Here is a 22,492-nt window from a genome sequence, read left to right as displayed (position 1 = left end):
ATATATATATATATATATATGTTATTTATACATTTTTATAGATTTTTTAGTGACATGTTTTGATAGATTTGATCTAAGATTCAAAAGTCTATGTAGAATGTTCTGTGGAAGCCTTTTGCATGATTGGTCAATTTGCATGAAATCTTAACGAAGCTTTTGATACCTGTCTGTTGTCTCACAGAAGACTGACTATCATGTGTATCGTTTGACATGATAAATTCTGTAGATCTGGCATCTGATTGATGACAGGGGAAATGCCGGCCAGATGCCAGAAATGGCATGTTATTTAGAGTTATTTGTTGAGAGTCAAAATGATACAAACAATCAAAACATTGCAATATGAGCGTCATCTCTCCACTTTTTTTAAACCTAACTTGCCCTAAATTACAGTAGTATCTGATTGAATAAGTTGCAACGTTACTTGGCAACCATAAAACCCAACGGTTAGGCTAATTATCTATATTCCACCCAATAAACTCACATAGTTCCTATAGAAATTTAAAAGAGATCTTCGCAATGTTTCAAACTGGCTCAGATTTGATACCAAGATATCAAAGTCTCTAATCATCTTAGTCTTGCAAGACCAAATTATCCAAGATATGCTATCCACATTCATTTAACTGTAGACTCTTCCTATATGTCAACAATAGTCTAATTTTTTTCTAAATAATTTCTCGAAAAGAAACATTTCTTTTTGAGAAACTTCAATAAAATATACAGTAACTGCGAAGTCTACTAAATCTCTTTGACACTTATGTTAAGTGTTAAACACTTATGACAGAGCGACCTCTGAGCAATGTAATGTTCCTCTGGGTTTGGTCCCATCCCCTCCAACAGTGTTGAAAGCATCGGGTTTGGATGTGTTTTGTTAAGCGAAGGGCATTCGCGTGGCTGTGCTCAGTACTGATTGAATTAGACACCCGCCTGTCATCACCCTCTCAGCCTCAGCTGCGAGCACGCTCCTCTGAAACCTCCCTTTTGTCCTACCCACACAAAAGAATCTTTGGTTCAGAGAACAGACATGGATAAAAATGCAATGAAGCTACTGTCACTCAATTGCAGCTAATAGTTAATAGAGGAATAAATGAGTGTGTAAGTGTCTTTGGCGCTGAAATCTGTCGGACTTTCTGTCTGTCTGTTCTTTACTTTCTTATCTATCTGTCTATCTGACTGTCTGTCCTTTACTTTCCTGTCTGTCTGTTCTTTACTTTCTTATCTATCTGTCTGTCTGTCCTTTACTTTCCTATCTATCTATCTATCTATCTATCTATCTATCTATCTATCTATCTATCTATCTATCTATCTATCTATCTATCTATCTGTCTGTCTGTCTGTCTGTCTGTCTGTCCTTTACTTTCCTATCTATCTATCTATCTATCTATCTATCTATCTATCTATCTATCTATCTATCTATCTATCTATCTATCTATCTATCTATCTATCTATCTATCCTTTACTTTCCTATCTATCTGTTTGTCTGTCTATCTATCTATCTATCTGTCTGTCTGTCTGTCTTTCCTTTACTTTCCTATCTATCTGTCTGTCTGTCTGTCTCTGTCTGTCCTTTAATTTCCTATCTCTCTATCTATCTATCTATCTATCTATCTATCTATCTATCTATCTATCTATCTATCTATCTATCTATCTATCTATCTATCTGTCCTTTACTTTCCTGTCTATCTGTTTGTCTGTCTATCTATCTATCTATCTATCTGTCTGTCTGTCCATCCTTTACTTTCCTGTCTGTCCTTTACTTGCCTGTATATCTATCTATCTGTCTGTCCTTTACTTTTCTGTCTGTCTCTCTCTCTGTCTGTCCTTTACTTTCCTATCTATCTATCTATCTATCTATCTATCTATCTATCTATCTATCTATCTATCTGTCTGTCTGTCTGTCTGTCTGTCCTTTACTTTCCTGTCTGTCTGTCTGTCCTTTACTTTCCTGTCTGTCTCTGTCCTTTACTTTCCTAACTCTCTGTCTGTCTGACTTTCTGTCTGTCTGTCTGTCTAAAGAGTGAAATCAACTTTTTTAACATTTATTTTGTGAAAATGAATTCTATTGTTTTTAAAAAAGTACAACCATCTCGCAGTTGTGGTGTCATCTGCCCATTTTTTTTTTAAGTTGGTGTATTTGTTAACCACGTCAACAAAAGTATCAATGAAGAGCATGCTTGAGATGAAATATGAGATGTTTGAAAAATAAATAATAATAAAAAATAATCAAGGAAATACTTATCACTTGTGATTTTCAAATCAAGCTGTAATTTAGCAAAAGTATCCTAAAAGTGTGAAAATATGATTTACTCGTGTGTGCTATGACATTAGCATAACTAAGACCAAGAAGTCGGTCACTTTATTCCACAAACATTAAAAATGTTTCCATCGTTTTTATTAAATGTTCCATTAACCACAATCCAGAATTTCAGATGTGCTGAAAATGACAAAAATGACTCATTTGATGCATGTACATGCATTTTTGTACAATGTTAGAAAAAAACAAAAAATAATACAAATTTAGTTGTTGTGTGAAAATGCCTGACGTTGAAGAAACCCCCTATTACAATTAGCTTAAAATGATGTCCATGCTTGTGCGTATTGTGTTTTGTTGTGTGAATGAGCACTCATGGGAGGCATTGAAAAATCTTAATACTGACAAAAGAACAGTTGTAAATATTACGGGTGGAGCAGGTGATTGGTTGCCAGAGGGTGAGAGAGAGAGAGAGAGGAGAGACAGTGGGTGTCAGACACCTGCAACCAGTTCTGCCTGTTAGCCTGAGGCCAATGAGAGATGGGAATGCTTTGAGGAGGTCACTGCCTGAAGGAGGGATGTATTCACAGCTCCAGAGCGTTTTGATGAATCTTTACAGCGGTGTGAACTCATTGCGTTGAGGACAAGACAATGTCAAACATGATAGATTGGCCTGTGCTTTTTGGTTTTGTGCTGGAAATTTTGCATACGTCTGTGGTTCGTTGGCGTGTATGTGTGTTTTCCTTTGTTTTGGCGCTTAAATATGGGATAAGGGGCGTCTCGTATGGGGCATCTTAATTGTAGCCAAAATATAGGATGACCTGGCTTATACAGTAGGACGGGGACACACCGCACTAAAGTGTTAATCATATTACTGATAAACTGCATGGAATTCTGTTCAACCTGTTTCATAATATACATAAAAAAAATTCTCATCCAAAAATAGACGTAAAATTTGAAGGAAGATGATGTTGTGAAATCCTAGTTTCAACAGGCAGAGCACATTTAAAAAAAAAAAAACAACATGTTTTTGTTCTTCCTTGATAGCTATTTTTTTGTTCTTAATAGTGTCTAGCCAGGTTATACTGTATGTGTGGGTATGTTTCTGTGTGTGTGTGTGTGTGTGTGTGTGAGTGAGTGAGACAGAACGAGTGCATGTTTTATTGGTTTGTCTACAATACGTCATTCAAGCCCACAAGTCTGTCCCTGATCTAATGTCTCTGCAAGTTATTTTCTTTATGTTGAAACCATATTCATATTTTTCTGTTTGTGAGCTTTCCAACGTTGTTTCTGTTTGGACCAGTCAGAGTAGAGTTGTAAAGAACAGTGAAGCTACTTTGAACTTGACAAGCCACTCATCATTTAAAATACAGTAGTTTAAATATTAATTTAATTCATTTACTCACCCTTATGCCATCCCAGATGTGGATGGCTTTCTTCCTTCTGCTGAACACAAATGAAGATTTTAGAAGAATATCTCAGCTCTGTAGGTCAATATATCGCAAGTCAAAGGGTCCAAAATTTTGAAGTTCATAAAAGCACATACAAGCAGCATAAAAGTAATCAATACGACTCCAGTGGTTTAATCCATGTCTTCATAAGAGATATGATAGGTGTGGGTGAGAAACAGATCAATATTAAAGTCCTTTTTCACAATAAATCTCCACATTCACACTCTTCTTCTTTTGTTTTTTGTGATTGGCATTATTCGCACATATCGCCACCTACTGGGCAGGGAGGAGAATTTATAATAAAAAAGGTTTTAAATATTGATCCGTTTCTCACCCACACCTATCATGTCTCTTCTGAAGACATGGATTAAACCAGTGGAGTTATATGGATACATTTATGTGCTATTTTGAGCTTCAGTGTCCTTTACAAATATAATTTAATATTTGCAAAAGATAGTCTTTTAAATTGCGGAGCACTGTTACCTGATTTTGCGCCTGTTCGTCTGCTTCTGCTTGCGTTTGTGGAGTTTCTCCTGTCCTACAGCTGATCTTGTCGCGCGGTTTCTACAGAAGTCTTCGCACTTACCATCGGAGCATCTGCTCTCCGGAAATCTGTTTGCTTTGTAAATTGATTCACCTCATTCTGAAGGGACTCGTTTCAGCTAAGCACCTGTTTACCCTTTACCTTAGGTCACATTACTCATAGTACTTCCTTTCAGAAATGTACTATGACTTTACAGTGATAACGCTAACTATAGTAAATACTATTTTGGATGATTTTGTTTTTGTTGGTAAAATTACAACTAAGGCAGTTATAGTGTCTGCTACAAGTAGTTACATAGTTTGCAAACATGTAGTTTATAGTAAAAGCTTATTTTATGAACACAAATACCATCATTTGTTTTATATACACCACTGTTGCATCAATCTGACCATAATGAAGAGCCATTCTTTCTTACCATTCTCCAAATACCACAATATTAGGACCATGGTAAATTTTCACCCATGGCAGATACACATTTACTTGCATATAATATTGTTTACATAATGCAATGAACAATATCATTGGGTTGTTGAAAAGTGTTTTACAGTAATTTTATATCTGTATTAAAGATATAAATGTTTTTGAGTTTTCTGTTTGGATGAACTAACATCTTGCGTGTGTCTCCACAAAGTTCTGGGAAGTTATTTTTTTTTCACCTAAGAACTTCTTTCAGTCTGCAAAATTCAACCACTCTTAGCTCATCCTTCATCAGGTTCCAGCATCTCAACAATCTGCCAGTGCTGCCATGGAAACGTGCCGCTTTGACAATAGCCCATGCACTGTTTGGCTCTTTTGTTGTCTGTTCCGCCTGTAGAGTCAGGGTAAGAGTGTTAGTTTAGTTCCAATATTTACCCTTAAAGCTAAGAGAAAGTTGGCTCTCGGTTTTCATTGCTCAAATATTCCAGGTTAAAGATTCTTCAGGTTAATAACAGGTCGAATAGATTTATTTTGTGACAATGACCAGCACCACTAACTTTGCAGTTGCCCAGGACAATGTTCAATTATACAGTTTAGTGGTCATTATACAAAAGTATCTGACTGCCAATATGCGATTGAGTTAGAATCAAGTAATCCAGGAATTTTAGTATTAAACCTTGTTGGATTAATTTCATTTCCTGGTGAATTTAAAAAACATCACTTTTAAACTTTTTTTAGGCATCTGAGCCATAATTAATAAGCCGGATATTTTGCAGACTCCGTAAACATTCCAGACCTTAAATCTAATAATCTGAGGATTACCACGGCTAGTTAAAACTCAAACAAACACCTAGTTTGCACACCCAAAAGTCTATAAAATGGTGGGAAAACACACACTTGCTAATCCACCATCGCTCTCAGATGTGGCTAAAGCCTTCTCCAAGAGCGATTGATCAGGGTCGAGGTGAGGCACTTGAGTCTTGCCATAATCTCACAGCTGGGTCACTGACGTAAACCCCCCACCCACAGATTAAGGAGACCATGTTAAATAGCCTCCAAAGCAGAGCTCCTTTACAAACTCTTTTCACACGCTCAAGGGCCTCCTCTCCAAAATGCCCCATAGTACTGTTTGTTTAGTCTCTCTGGGGCAGAGCACGAGGGTCAGGGGTAATTCAAAACCCAACTATGAGCCTTATTCAGCCTTGGGCACAGAGACTCACCCCTAGTGTTTGGGTGTCGATGCGGTAACCATATGGTTGGTAAACTAATGCTCTATTCTAAAACCTAGTGAGTTGACAGGAGTTTAAGGCTTCATAGGCAACACTTCCGATGCAAAAACTGTGTCAAAAGTTATCTATCAAATCGATCATGAGTTGAGTCTCCCGTGCGCTTTAGGTTGGCAACTGTCCCATAGCTGTGACATGCTGTATTTTGAACAGGGGTGGACTGGGAAGAGAAATATTGGTGGTGGCGTAGTTGCTAAAGCACAGGGCTGTTAATCAGAAGGTCACAGGTTCTAACCCCACGGCCACCACCATTGTGTCCTTGAGCAAGGCACTTAACTCCAGGTTGCTCCGGGTGGATTGTCCCTGTAATAATTGCACTGTAAGTCGCTTTGGATAAAAGCATCTGCCAAATGCATAAATGTAAATAGGCCTGGGATTTTACATACAAACTGGGCGGGGTCGCGTCGCTGTCCTCTTCTGCATATTGCAGCGCTGTTTTTGTGGTCAGGTATGCATAACGCGGTGGCTCGGCCCATTCGGCCCATTTCGCGGCCGGCCTACCGTCCGGTTCTTCCGATGGCCAGTACACCCTTAAACGGCCCCAAAGTGTGTTGGCCCAATGGGAAAATGCCCGGTATGCCAGATTACCAATCCAGCCCTGATTTTGACCGAAATGAAGACGTCCCATATTTAAGCGGTGAAACGGATAGGCAAATGCTCTTGACATTGTACAAAATGTTGAAGGCATCGTGCCCCATCTTGAATCAGCAAAATGCTCATGGGGATATCGGTAAAGTCGCTCCGTGAGTTCAGTCTCCTGAGCTATTAAGGGTGCCAACTGTTGCGTATGAGCCAGGACATCCCCTATTTTAGACCAAAATGATATGTCATGTATTTAAGTGGCGAAATGGATGGGTGAAATGCCCTTAACATCATGCAAAATGTTCTGTATTGAAGGCATCGTGCCCCGTCTGGAAGCGGCAGAATGCTCAATGGGATATAATTTAGATGCTCCGTGAGTTCAGTCTTCACAGTGCTATGGGTTGGCATCTGTCCCATAGCCGTGACATGCTGTATTTTGACTGAAATGAAGACATCCTGTATTTAAGCGGCAAAATATATGGGCGAAATGCCCTTAATATCTAGCTAAACATTCTGTGTTGAAAGCATTGTGCCCCGTCTTGAAACGCTTAAGGATGCCAACTGTCACAGAGCTGGGACATCCCCTAGGACTGACAGAATGCTATAAACATCTGTACTGCTAAACATTTGAGGGGAAGCACTCAAAATGCTTAGCATCCCGGTGCATGACACACTTAGTTGCTGCCAAAATGCCAGATGAGGAGACAGGGTCATTAAAGTGCTACAGATTGTGATGGGTTTAACATTTTCTGAAGAAAAGATCAATTGTGTGTGCACATGCAAATCTCAGTGGTGCTGTCATGGGTGTTTTTTAATGCATACCTATGTGGTTGCTAGGGTGTTGTGGCTGGTTGCTTGTTGGTTGCTTACTGGCCTCTGTGATATTTTGGTTTCTAGATATGGCTTGGGATTCCCTTCAACCACTGGTTACCCTGTTAATCAGTCTATGGGACTTTTTTAATCATCACGTTTTATTTTCATGTTTGCTTAGGCTTGTTTTAACAAGCGACAATTAATGCAAAAGTTAAAAAGCTGCTTATCGAAACAGCAGTTTTGTGCATGAATGGGCCCATAATGCCCAAAACTGCTATCTAGCTTGACTGCTAACTAAGTTTTGAAACCCACCCAATATGAAGCAGAGAAAATGGGCTCCATTGAAGCCTGTGGTGAGATCTGGCTTTGATAATACAGCCCCATACTGCACAGATGATGTGGCCAGGGTTTCATCTACCTACACACTGGACTTCTGAAAGACAATTTTAAGATCACAAGTTTAAAATCTGCTCTGGTCTGCAAGAATGTACCCTCTAATCAACTTCTATTTCCTAATAGACAGCATATATGCTAAAAATAAAGGTTCCTGTGAGAGTTTTACAGCCTAAGAACAACGCAGAACTTCTTAATGGTTCTTTAGAAGATCATATACACACTTGCGCCCCATACCAACCAAGAGGGCGCCTCATACCAACCAAGAGGGCTTCGCTTGTCCTTTGTTAATTTATGATACAATCTAATGAACACTCATCTGACTAATCTTTATGGTAACATCTAGAAATTCTTATAACAATTCAAGAACGCTATTCAGCCAAAATGTTTCTTCCGTAAGTTTTTGCGTATATAACCTTCATTTCTAAGAGTTTAAAGGTTTGTGTGTGTGTGTGTCCGTGTGTGGTGTGTATGCATGTGTGTGTGCTTATGCGTGCGAGCGCGTGTGGTGTGTATGCGTGTGCGTGCGTCTGTGTGGTGTGTATGCGTATGTGTGTGTGGTGTGTATGCATGTGTGTGGGTGTGTATGGATGCGTGTGTGTGTGTCACCTTTTGTGTATCTGCTCCATTATTCGCTCATACTCTGTTTGCTGTTGTGGTAGAGCTGAGCAAACTCTATCCTGAATAGAGCTGCCAAATTCAGGAAAAGCAGCTGTCCAAACACACACACACACACACACACACACACACACGCTGTGTACCTGCTGTATTCACGCTCTCTTCCTTACACTCACTCACACACACACACACACACACATTCTCTTTCTCATCTTTGATTACATCAGTGTCCATCCATTGCTAGCATTTGTTTTAAAGGGATCATATTCTACACTTCTAGAGCTTTAGTTAGTCTTGATGGTTTAAATCTAAAATCTTAATGGTTTCAATGGAATTTTTAGGCTTGATTTTCTTTATGCAAAATATAATTGAATAACACATTTTCATGCGATTCACTCAAACTAGTTTTTTTATGTTCTGTACCATTAACACATCAATATTTAAATGACGTCTGTTAGATAATCAGCCAGACAGCACGTGTACATCACCCAGATGTCAATTTAATGTGTGTGTTTACATCTGGAAGATGTGTTGTTTTGGTTAACTCATCCTCAATACGTGTTTAAGACATTTCCATTTCCTACCCATTCAGCAGATGTCTTTGAGACCTTTATTTATTTTTTTGAAGATGTTCATCGGATAATTCGAGACGTACGTGCGCCATCTGGGACAATAGTATGATTATGTCACCTTCTCGCTAGAAGTGAATATAATTATTGAAATATGACAGAAATGGATCTGAAAGACAAAAGATACCTCGACATGATTCCTTTCCGCTTCTCTATGTTTTCGTTTTGATCTTTATCAGGATTTATGCATCTCTGTGGGCAATCAGCACGCTAATATCTCTTGAGCAGTGAGCGAGGTGATGTTTTCGGGCAGGGGTTTAGTTTACTCTGGGGCCCTGCGCAAATACACACTCCATTTACTACAGCGATTAGCCACCCGCGATGACCAGCCGCGCAGTACGCAACTCCCTGCATCTTTAACCTCAGTCTAATTACCCACAGTTAGTGCTAATTTACACCACCACTGTGGTAAAATTGAAGCTTAATAATTAACCTATGAGGTTAATTCTGTTCAGAGTGGTTTTTGAGATATTAAATAGATCATCTGTCTATTATAACACTTACAAGTACTTGTGATTGATTACATTTGACATTGTTGTCATGAAACAGTACATACGTATTTTGATCACTTATCTGATCCAGATAACCTTAACTAAGACTTTTGATTGTATATTTCTCAAGTATTATGAAGGTCCCATTTCCAACATTTGACATATCCGTGACCTTTAAGTTTTTACGAATTTTACAGTGGAGAATGAATGTGGCTTTTTGCCTTTGATAGGATCAAAAAGCAGTGAATTGTGGTGAAATCTGCTGTGTGTGTGTGTGTGTGTGTGTGTGTGTGTGTGTGTGTGTGTGTGTGTGTGTGGACTATGGGGTATTTTCCATACAGTGCCCTCAGAAGAAAGCAGCAGAGCTTAATGACATCTTTAACTCTTTTGTAGTGCACATGGGTCTATATGGATGTGGAAGGAGCGGTCGGAAAAATTAAACACTCTCTCACACACACACACACTAGAGGCCTGCAAGTCCATAATGGCATCAAAGGGCATTTAAAAAGAATGGTTAAAAAGAATATAATTGCTTTCAAATGACGCACACGTTACAGTCAGCTACATCTGTCTGCAATGACCAACAGATTTGAGCAGGACACCAGCATTTTGGATAGAAGATTACAAATGAGATTGTTCTTATAGACAGTAAAGTCTCAAGACAAGAAATCTCACATGTGTCTCCTCTAGTTTCAGAAGGAACCTCAAAAGTGTCCTACGCTGTGCTGAGATTTGCAAAGATACAATTTTAGGAGAGGCAAAGTTGATACTTGCATAAAACCTAACAAAGAAGTCCATAAAAAATCCCAAACTATGTGAGCAACACTCCAAAAATAAATAAATACAATACATAATTTTCTTTGTAATTTTTGTTTTACCCCTTTGGCTTGTCTACATTTCACTAAACGTTTTGTAAGATATCTTTAAAAGGACATTTTAAGGACATGTAGATATTTTTACTGGATTTATTTAATATTTTATTTATTTTGCAGTGAACCACTAAGCAATTAAAATTGTCCTTTGGGCTCAAAGGAAAGAAAAAACACATGCCTTTAATTATTTCAATTGTTTCTCCTAGACAACAGTGAGATTAAATAGAAAACAAACTAAGACTTGTGTAAAATGATCCTGTTCTCAAAATATTTATCCTAAGACAAACACTTTCACACACGTTTCCTTCTAGAGTTTCAGGACACATTTCAAACGGTCCTCCTCAGATTTGCCAAGATACCCAAGTCTGCGCTCAAAAGTCAGAGATTTTAATATAACCTCAAACATTTCTCATCAAACTCTCCCAAGACCAACTAGTCTTTCCTCTAGGGATGTTATAAGGTAAAAAGAATGAAATCCTCTCATCCGCACCTCTCTTCTGCAACACATCATTCTTTCCTCTTTCATACATTTCCTTCCTTTTTCTTTTGATGATTCTTGATAATCTCATGCGTTGAGAATTCTGTTTCCTCTCGCTGTCACTCTGCATTATTCTGGTGTTTGTAATTCCCATAATCCTTTCGGAGATCTTCCTTTCTTCTGTTGTGCAAAAGATCTAATCTCGTCTTTTTCATTCACTCTTTGTTGACAGGACCACAGCAGCTTCTTTGTTCTCTGTCAGAACGGCCACGCGCGACACTTGCATCGGTGCAATCTTGTTTAAGGTTTGAGATGAGAGTTGAAGCATTTACTTGCATTTAGGAGTGTTGCTGCATCAGGTTTTTCCTTTTCTTTTATGTCTAAATGTGTGTGTGAGTGTGAAAAGTACTTGTTTTAAGTGACGCTTGCACTGTGCGATGGTCGAAACTAATCCTTCTTTAATACCATTAAGAGGATCTTAAAGCAGAGAAAGTCTTCACGCTCAGTCAATCGTGCTTAAAACCTTCAAATCTGTGATCTTCAGAGTGTGTATGAGATCAATTGATGTTTGTATGCATGTCTGTATGGGATATTATCCTGTATATCCAACTAGCTGTAGTTATTTGCTATAGATCAGATCTGTAACAAACACAAACATAACATTTCCCAGCGTTTATCGCCACCAAAGTTTTTGCATGCAGCCACATCTGAACGGGGGGTATGAAGAATCACCAAACATCTCTCCAAACACAAAACACCCAGACTGTGAGAGAGCCTAAGACGAGAGATTACTTCTCAAAACATCTCCTCATATCCTCTTAAGTGTTTAAGAAACATGATGACATCTTGAGATTCAGGATTGGTTGAGAAAATATACAGTGCTGAAAAAAGTATTTGCCACCGTCCTGATTTATTCTGTTTTTCTGTATATCTCGAACTAAGTTGTTTCAGAAATTCAAGCAAACTCTAACATAAAACAAAGATAAATGGAGTAAACCTACAAAATGCAGTTTTTCCATTATAATATTATTTATCGTAGCAAAAAAGTTATCCAATACCAACTGTGCCTGTGTGAAAACCCTAACCTTAACCCATCAATAAAGGTCACTGTCAGAAAGACACTGGGCAAAAATGCCATCCATGGAAGAGTGGCGAGGTGAAAACCACTGCTAACCCAGAAGAACATTAAGGCTCGTCTGCCAAAACACACCTTGATGACCCTCAAACCTTTCGGGAAAATGTTCTGTGGACTGAGTCGAAAGTGGAACTGTTTGGAAGACAGGTGTCCCGTTACATCTGGTGTAAATCAAACACAGAATTGCACAAAAGGAACATCATACCTACGGTCAAGCATGGTGGTGGTAGTGTGATGGTGTGGAGATGCTTTGCTGCTTCAGGGCAACTTGCAATAATTGAGGGAAACATGAATTCTGTTCTCTACCAGCAAACTCTAAAGGAAAACGTCTGGTCATCAGTCCGTGAGTTGACGCTCAAGCGCAACTGGATTATGCAGCAAGATAATGATCCAAAGCATAGGAGTAAGAATCAGAATCAGAATGAGCTTTATTGCCGAGTGTTCTCACGTACACAAGGAGTTTATTTTCTGGTGATGAGAAACAAGTGCACACAGAACATTACAGTGAGACAGAATAAGGTAAGAGTATAAACAGACATACAAATAATAGGACATAAATCAGAATGGCTTATGCACAAGTGCAAGGTAGGGGAATGTACAGTTATTGAAATACATGAGATATGCATTTACATTATTGCACTATGGGGGAGTCCTGAGGCAGTTTAATTGTTCATGTGGAAAATGGCCCGAGGTTAAAAACTGTTCTTGTGCCTGGATATCCTGGTGCTCAGTGCTCTGTAGCGCCGGCCAGAGGGCAACAGTTCAAAAAGGGATTGGGCAGGGTGTGTGTGGTCCAGAGTGATTCTACCTGCACGTTTCCTCACTCTGGAGACGTACAGGTCTTGGAGGGTGGGCAGGGGGGCACCAATAGTCCTCTCCGCAGGCCTGACTGTCCAATTACTTGGTGGCTGAACCAAACCAGACAGTTATACTGTATATATACACAGGACAGACTCGATGACGGCCAAGTAGAACTGTGTCAGCAGCTCCTGTCACAGGTTGAACTTCCTCAGCTGGCGAAGGAAATACAACCTCTACTGAGCCTTCCACCTCTGAATGGCTCAGAAGTTTTGGAGTGGCCTAGTCAACATCCTGACTTGAACCTGATTGAGATGCTGTGGCAGGACCTTAAACGGGCAGTTCATGCTCGGAAACCCTTCACTGTGGCTGAACTACAGCAGTTCTGCCAAGAAGAGTTGGCCAAAACCCCACCACAGCCTTGTGAAAGACTGATCCCCAGTTATCGGAAGCGTTTGGTTGCAGTTGTTGCTGCTAAAGGTGGCACAACCAGCTATTAAGTTTAAGGGGGCAGTTAACCCCCTTTGTTTGATAACCAACTGACTGTAAGTAACAGGAAGGATTTTAAAAGAGACATTACGAAATGAAAATGGAGTGCTAGGGTCTCGTTTTCAGACTCAAAATACACGGAATGAGCCAAAAGGAATCTATACTTGTATAATTTGTATTGTTGTACGTGTACATATATTTATTGGTCACATTTTCAAATTAAAATTGGCAAGCTCTTGAGTTTTGCAACACTTTAGCTTCAACAGACGTCATAAAGGCATGGTACTGGTCTGCAACCATGCTGTAATATGGAGAATGTTGTGAAAACAGTTAGCTGAAAAGTTTAAGCAAAATCAGAGTTGCTGTCGGTAAATACAATGCAAATATAACAATTGCATATCACTGCTCCACTAATGTGATGGTGATCACGACACCTCAGGACCAATTGCAACCAAATATGGTAAATTTCCTTCAGAGTAAGGGTGTTACAATTGAAATATCTGACTTTTGGAGCTTCTTGGCAAATCTGAGCACAGTTTGAGACATATTTGAGATTTTTCTGAAACTCAACATCAAATAGAGATAATATATGGGGGTCTATGAGAAGTAGGAGATTTGAAGCAAAAGTCTCCATTCGATTTCAGTTGCATCTCATTGATGTCTACGAGAAACAATTGAGCGATTGTCCCCCCAGAAGGATATTTTACTGCTCAGAGGGTGCTCTGTCATAGCTCAAGAGTATCTTGGCAAATCTGAGCATAGTTTGAGACATTGTTGAGATACATATGAGATGATTCTCCATTTGTTCTCCATTGAATTTCATTGCTGTCTTAGAGAAACAATCGAGCAATTAAAGGGTTCTCATTTGTGATTTTTCATTCCTGTGGGTCTCGCTCTGTTCTGAATATTGATTTCTCTGTCTAGCAATCTTGCGTGCTCTATCACCTAATGATACCTTCATGTCTTGAGGCTTATTAAAAATCTCTTTCAAAGTCATCGTCAGGAAAACATGGCACCGCTGGGGCATCCGGTGTCATTGATCTGTGCAGCTGTGATATTTATGGATAAATGTTATTGGTCTGGGAGATGGCACAGCTCTAAGGGAAGATCTTACTGAGATTTGTAGCTCACATCAGGAGGTTTGAGTATTAACCAAAGATGTTAGCCACTCTTACGCTTTGCCATTTCACATTGTATTTCAAGTCATTAATATATAATATCCTGTAGTGCATGTCATGTAGAAATCAAATCTGCAAATGAAGATTTTTGCTCCCTAATTCAGTTTATGCCAAAGTATTTGCTCACCTACAAAGCTTTTAAACTGCTATGTCTGAAATGTCACGCATAGTAAAATCAGGTATGTTTAATAGGAGAGTAAAAAGGATAAATTTTGATCTTATTATTTTTGTCTCCGCTTCTCCTCAGGTTGTTTGCCACCAAATGCAGCGGCTGTCTGGAGAAGATCGCTCCCACAGAGTTTGTGATGCGTGCGCTGGAGAGTGTGTACCATCTGGGCTGCTTCTGCTGCTGTGTGTGTGAGCGGCAGCTGTGTAAAGGAGATGAGTTTGTGTTGAAGGAGGGACAACTGCTGTGCAAGAACGACTACGAGAGAGAGAAAGACTTATTGCATTCTGTCAGTCCAGAGATGTCTGACTCAGGTGAGAACTCTCCTCTCATTCTTTTCTAGACTTTTCTCATCTCATCTCTTCTTGTCTCTTCTCATGTTGGCATCTTTTCTCATCTCTTCTAATCTCATCTCTTGTCGTCTTTACTCTTTTGTTCTCATCTGCTCTCGTCTAATCTTGTCTCTTCTCATCTCTTCTTGTTTCATCTCTTCTGTTCTCGTCTCATCTCTTCTCTTCACGCCTGTTCTCATCTCATCTTCTCTTTTTTTAGTCTTTTCTCGTCTCTTCTCTTCTGTTTTTCATCTCTCCTCTCTTCTCTACTCGTCTCGAATTGTCTCTTCTGCTCTCTCCTCATCTTGTCTCTTCTCCATAAAAAGGCAAAAAAATCAAACTGGTTTTATCTCTAGATAAAAGTGAGGATGAAGACCTGGATGTGAAGCCAGATAAAGGAGCAGGAGGTCAAGGCAAATGCAGTGATGACAGTAAAGACCCCCGCAGACCCAAAAGACCTCGCACTATTCTCACCACCCAGCAACGACGAGCATTCAAAGCTTCCTTTGAAGTCTCCTCTAAACCCTGCCGAAAGGTAAGACCTTCATTCAGAAAAGCAAATGACTTTTATTTAAAGTAATACAACCTAATAATCTGCAAAGTGGACAAGACTTTATGATGACAGTGGAATATCTAAGTATGCAAGACTGCTTCAGATCTATCAAAGAGGATATTAATGTTGTCCTCTCTATTGTTTCAGGTCAGGGAGACACTGGCTGCTGATACCGGTCTCACTGTTAGAGTCGTCCAAGTTTGGTTTCAGAATCAACGAGCTAAGGTGAGGACTTATAGAGAGATTAACTGGAAAGCTCTAAACCTAAGTAACTCTATGATATGCTACAATATCTTGGGTAAATCATTTATAATTTTAAGAATGTATAAAACATTTTATCAATTCAGTTCTATTCAAATGGCTTTGATTGGCATGACTGTAAATGATACAATATCTATTACCCCTTTTTGGACATCTGGACAGATGAAGAAGTTGGCACGTCGACAGCAGCAACAACAAGATCAGCAAAACACACAGAGACTCGGACAAGGTAAGATACTTAAAAAAATTGTTTAAGCGATTTTCAGCAGGGTCCCTTCTTTAATTAGATTTGAGTATTTATTTGTTTTCTCATACTTGTACTACATACTCCAAACTTGAAGGCAAGTCTGTGGATGTGCCTAGCCTATCAAATGTTTCAGATAGGCTTGTTCTGGATTTGTAGTTTCAGACCATGCCTTTAAAAAGACCAGTTAAAAACAACATGGATTTCCATGCTGGTCCAAGCAGGTTTGGCACTTGACACAATGGAGTCAAAGCCACAAGTGTCACCATGTTCAAGTTCAATTCTAAGGAATATAATGATAAAACTCATCTTGATTATTTGCAACAGATATGATCTCCAGCCGAATGGAGAATCTGATGAACTCCTACACGCCGTTGGCTCCGCCTCCACACCATCAGTTGATCTCCATGGATACAAACAGTTACAGCACAGACCCGTTTCAGCAGGGCCTCACTCCTCCACAGATGCCCGGAGATCACATGAATCCATACGGTGAGCGGCGTATGAACACTTAATACATAGAGCAACACTTAAACACGTATTCCCATGTATGTGATCTTAACCAAGTCTCTATAGTGATGTTATGAAAGGAAAACCTGTGTTACATTTCTTTGGAATTATATTGACCAGAAGTGGCTGCTAATGCCATGTATGGGCCCAATAAAAATAAATGTCCAATAAAACTCTCTTCGCTCTTATGTAACAGTGTCAAATTGTTTTGAGAAGCCTACAGTATAAAATTAGACTGTAATATCACATATAGCACTCCCGAGAACATTAGCGTCAATCCGCTGCCTGAGACACAAGAGATTGCTCATTGTTTGTATTGTGTCCTGCTGAGAGTTGAACCAAATGAGTAGTTTATAGAACGTTTTATAAACAATTTTACAGCTTTGAAAAGCAGTTAAGATGGTCAATTCTACTAGTGTGTAATGATATTTATTTGGCTTACTGTAAACTGTGTCCTTTCGGATTTAATGCAACAGTTCACCCACAACTGAAAATGTGTTTTGTCGTTCCAAACACATATGTTTCAATGAATATAAGATAAACTATTTTTATGGCATAAACGTATCATAAAAGTAGTTCATGTGACTCGTGCATCATATTCCGAGTCTTCTGAAGGCATATGACAGGTTTTGGTAAGAAATAACCCTTAATGTGAGTTGCACGTTCACAAGATCTTTGAGAAACGTTTGTTCAAATTGTTCACACTAAAACTTTGAGAGTAAGAAATTGATGACATAATTTTCATTTTTGGGTCAACTATTTCATTAGACAAACTCTTTGTACACGGCATGAAAATCATGTTCTTAACCCAGTATGGTATGCATTATGTTCTAACGATGGAGTATTTTATCCCAATTGAATTTCTGACATAAAATAGCTTTAATTTTAAAAATAAATAAATAAATAAAAAGGAATCGTCGCCATATGGCAACACTATATGATCCAAAACTTGTTTAAATGTCCTTAAATTGAAATGTAATTAATATTTATTTAATTAATGGATGTACTTGTACACTTTTAACTCCTGCAAACAAAAATTAAGTGAATCATTATCATAAATTATCGATGTTATAGCATATTTACATTTACATTTATGCATTTGGCAGATGCTTTTATCCAATGCGACTTACAGAGCCCTTATTACAGGGACAATCCCCCCGGAGCAACCTGGAGTTAAGTGCCTTGCTCAAGGACACAATGGTGGTGGCTGTGGGGATCGAACCAGCAACCTTCTGCTTACCAGTTCAGTGCTTTAGCCCACTACGCCACCACCACTCCTATTTAGTCATCAATGTTGTCATATGGAATTGAAATATAATCAAGATTATTCTCTGAAAACAAGTCAGTATCTTATGTAGTTTTGCTTCTCCAGTAAATCAATCTTGTTTTAAGGATGTTTAGATATTTTTAGTGTAAAACATGTCAGAAATACTGATTAAGAACATTTTTATTTTAGCAGTCGGCGTGACAGATGATGTATCAAAAGCATCTGTTTGTTCAGTGGGTTCACTATAGAACACCCTAACAATGCCACTGACGCCAATCAAAAACCTGGGCAAATATGGGGGAAATTGTCAAGCCAAAAACGCCATCATTGTGGTGCCGAGTATTGCATTAGCACATCTAGCATTTCTTAAAGGGCACCTATTATGCCCCTTTTCACAAGATGTAATTTAAACCTTTGGTGTCCCCAGAATGTGTCTGTGAAGTTTCAGCTCAAAATACCCAACAGATCATTTATTATACCATGTTGAAAGTGCCAATTTTTGGGTGGGAATCAAAATGAGTTGTTTTTGTGTGTGTCTTTAAATGCAAATGAGCTGGTGCTCCCCGCCCTGTATCCAGAATAGGGCGGAGTTTTGACGTCTCCGCTTCGGATATCTAAACATCATAAGCAATGTGACTGACAGCGAAAATATTGGTGTTCAGCTCTATATGTTTGAACCGGAGTCAGACACTGATGAGGGACTCCATCAGAAGTAACAACTTTGAGAATGAACCAAGAAGTTTTCGAATGGTTATTTGATAAATGTACTTATTTGTTGTGGAGGTTTTTCAGCAGTTTTGCAACGATGGATGAGCAACACACACAGTTACAACGTTATGTCTATGGTTACAACGTTCACTATGCACTATAACGAAACGACACACAAACAAATATGTCCCTCGGCAGTGTCCGTCAACAATCGTGACGTCACTTTGTACACAGTCCGCGAACGGTTATACAGAGACAGTGTTTATGATTAATGGGGATTAAAAAAAAGGACTGGGTTGTTTTTTTTAATCATTATATGGTGGTTGTGTACACACACTGCCTACACACATTTATGTTCAAACACCATGTAAAAGTGAATTTTGCATAATAGGTCCCCTTTAAAAAGAAGTAAAAACTATTATGTTTCCAGTACCTCAAACTCACTGGGTTCACTTTTGTTCCTCTGTAGGAAATGACTCGATTTTCCACGACATTGACAGCGACACGTCTCTGACCAGCTTGAGCGACTGCTTCTTGGCGGCTGCGGAAGCCGGCTCCCTTCAGTCTCGCATCGGAAACCCCATCGACCGCCTGTACTCCATGCAGAGCTCATACTTTGCCTCTTGAAACCGAGACTACACACCCACGAAAACTTCTGAGCGTCCAAGCCCAGGCCTGCAACACCAGTGTCCTGCACACCAACCAACACACCTCCGCTACAAGTCCAACTAGAGACTCAAAGGACAAAAATACAAAACTACTTGTGCTAAAAACGTACCCAGAACTTGGATTTGCGCTGTAGGGGGTCTTGAGTCTCAAAGCTGTGCTAGACAAATGTATGTGCCACTATGAACATGTTTTCAAAAAAAGTGGATATAGACATTTAAAAATTTTTTTTTTTAGTATAGGCAAAGTTTAATGACAGCAGAACCAGACAATATTAGACATTAAATAGTCCAAAAGCCTCAAAATATAAAAAATAAATAAAAATAAAAATAAAAAAAAAGTTCATTCCTTGGTGAACATTTTGTGCTGTGTGCAAACACTACATGTTTTTTCTAACTACAGATGACAAAAATATCCAATCAAAGGACAAAATGGACATGAATGTGGAACTTTTTTCAAATGCTTTGGGGGGGAAATACAGTTGATGTCAAGCCGAAACAGCTGTGTGTTTCTAAAGTCGGCTAGCTATTTATTACGTACATTTGCCAAGTAAACCTACAAAGCTTTATTTAAAACAAATTGTGTTATAGTGAGTATAATAAGCATCTTTATGTGCGTCCCTGTAAAAAGAGAGTGTAGTATTATTACTGTAGATGTTTAAAAAGCTGTGTATGTTTATTTCGCTGTGCTATTTATTTGTCATGTGCATTCTTGGACATTGTAGAGGATGCAGTTTTATGGTCAAATTTGCTAAAATTACCAAAGTTTGTTGGAACTGAAAATAAAGAAATGAAAAAAAAAAGCCTTTTTTTTTTTTTTTTTTTTTTGAGGAATAGAAATTTAAATGACAAATATTGTACATTTAATTTTAAGCAAGTGAAGTACATTTTTACAACAAATGAGTGAAAATTAATCAATGAAAAATTAACAGAAGGAATATGTTTTTAACATGTGTTTCAGCAAAGGAATATATTTGTATATTCTTTATTTTCAGACAGAAATTAGGCATTATACATACTTAAAAATGTTATATTACCAGTTTTAAAATTTAAAATTAGGTGTCGTTCTAATTTGAATATTTTTTTCAAGCCACTACAGATGTACAGTATGGAGTGGAAAAGCTTTGGAATAATATTATATTGGATTAAATATTAAATCAAAAATAAAAATAAGGATATAAATCACGTAAGTTAGTTTTCTTTTATGACAATTTTAGTGAAGTGAACACTGGGTTGAACATTTATATTTTCAATAGTTTATATAATTAATATATAATATTTCATGTGATTCTTCATTGTTAATTTTTTTTTAATCAAAATGTTTCAAACAAAACATGTTTTCCACCTAATATTGTTTTAACTGGTAGTCAATGTGTCAGGCATGTCTTCAACATCCTGCCAGTCATTTGTACCACCCCTTTAACAAAACCCCAGTTCTGTTATGACGTCATCCTTCAGGAAGTGACATCATTTTAGTGGGAAAACAACAGCACAAACATCATCAGTAAGTATTTGCAATGGATTTGAGTAAGTCTGTGATGTTTTGTTGTATTAGCTGGTTTGTCTCAGTCGAAAACATTCAATCCTATTTGATCAAATTACATAAATTGCTATGATATTATCAAAATTAATGCTGATATTTAAAGTGAGTTTGACCACAACATATTTCTGAAAGTATGGCATAACCTTTATATAAAAAAACCCCTGTAAATTCTGAAAATATAATACAAGCATATATATATTTTATTTTTTATTTTTATTTTTTTAAAGTGACCGGGTTAAAAGAGACTGCATAACAGGATTGTCCTGAATACAGTTCAGCAGTGTATAATGCATCATATCACAAACAAAATGAACGATTATCGGTGCATGAATCAAACTCACTTTGAATGGCAACAATTGTATGACACTCCTATCTGTCATTGCATTGTGTCTCTGCTAATTTGCATGAAGTTAAATGTCTCCACTTTGTTGCATCGTTGGACAATTTGTCACTTAAACTCGCCAACTCTCATCTGTTGCTGCCAAACTCCGAAATAGATAGTTCAAGAAATTCACGTGGGTTTTGAACAGCATAAGGGTGAGTACATGATGACAGAATGTTCATTTTTGGGTGAATCTTCACGTTAAGGGTGGTCTTGATTTCTGATCTAATGCCTGTTTGTTAATAAACCAGAATCTGTTCATACAAGCTTTAGCAGGTTTACACGTCTCAAGGGATCCATGTTACAAAGAGACTTTAATAAACAACACTGGTGACCTCTGACCCCTAAGAGCCCCCCATGGTTGTTCATTTTTGAAGCTTTAAGAGGTCTGGTACAGAGAGGGGACTGCATGGGACCTTTGGGATTTTTCCCGCAAAAATGAAAAATCTGTCATAATTTAATCACCCTCATGTTGTTTCAAACCAATATGACTTTAGGCTGGATCCCAGCTTAATATGCAGAAACATTTGTAGTCACATCGCAAGGCAGCAAAACAAATGTTATGATATGCATAATAGCTACTAACAGGACCTATTCAAAATAAAGGCAACTATCCCCCACATTTCTGAACAATTTGGATGATGGTGTTGAGAAATCATGATTTTGATAAAGAAAACTAGAGAATGATGGAATCAACCAATCTTCTTATTTTTTTGGGGGATTTTCTCCCCATTTTCACCCCAGTTTGGAATTCCCAATGCGCTCTAGGTCCTCGTGGTGGCGTAGTGACTCGGCTCAATCCAGGTGGCGGAGGACGAATCTCAGTTGCCTCCTCATCTGAGACCGTCAATCCGCTCATCTTATCACGTGGCTTGTTGAGCGCGTTACCGTGGAGACGTAGCGCGTGTGGAGGCTTCACGCTATTCTCAGCGGCATTCACGCACAACTCACCACGCGCTCCACCGAGAGCGAGAACCACATTATAGCGACCACAAGGAGGTTACCCCTAGCAACCGGGCCAATTTGGTTGAAGCCTGACTGGAGTCACTCAGCACGCCCTGGGTTCAAACTCGCGACTCCAGGGGTGGTAGTCGGCGTCTTTACTCGCCAGGACCCCCGAATCAACCAATCTTCAGTAAATATTCCTGAAACTCACAAAATGTGGCCTTCATTTTTATTGTTCACATTGTGGTCATGTAAATTACAACAGTTTTAAACTGTAAATTTTACAGGTTGTTCTGTAAACTTGTTTACATTTTTACTGTATTTTTTACAGAATTGTTCTGGCAACCACAGCCAGTATTTCATTTAATTTAATTTTTTAGGATGTTTTTTACAGTGCATAAATGACTGTTTTGATAAGAGTTCTCATTGGGCAAATGTTACCAGCATTACAATGACGCACCACGTTTATCTTTGTGTTTAATTACTGTAAATTA

The 22,492-nt window shown here is 38.5% G+C and overlaps 1 protein-coding gene across 1 annotated transcript; it reads left to right on the top strand.

Annotated features, from left to right (window-relative positions):
• Positions 1-14,453: 14,453 nt before the first annotated feature.
• On the top strand, positions 14,454-19,913 carry LOC127629491 (LIM/homeobox protein LMX-1.2-like). Its single transcript, XM_052106588.1, has 6 exons — positions 14,454-14,902; positions 15,277-15,455; positions 15,621-15,698; positions 15,897-15,963; positions 16,306-16,470; positions 18,933-19,913. The coding sequence occupies exons 1-6, from the start codon at positions 14,728-14,730 to the stop codon at positions 19,088-19,090; spliced, it is 822 nt and encodes a 273-aa protein (XP_051962548.1). The 5' UTR covers positions 14,454-14,727; the 3' UTR covers positions 19,091-19,913.
• The last annotated feature ends 2,579 nt before the right edge of the window (positions 19,914-22,492 follow it).

The sequence above is a fragment of the Xyrauchen texanus genome, chromosome 3, assembly GCF_025860055.1.
Source record: "Xyrauchen texanus isolate HMW12.3.18 chromosome 3, RBS_HiC_50CHRs, whole genome shotgun sequence".
Taxonomy (NCBI): domain Eukaryota; kingdom Metazoa; phylum Chordata; class Actinopteri; order Cypriniformes; family Catostomidae; genus Xyrauchen; species Xyrauchen texanus.
This window is presented reverse-complemented; position numbering and strand designations above follow the sequence as displayed.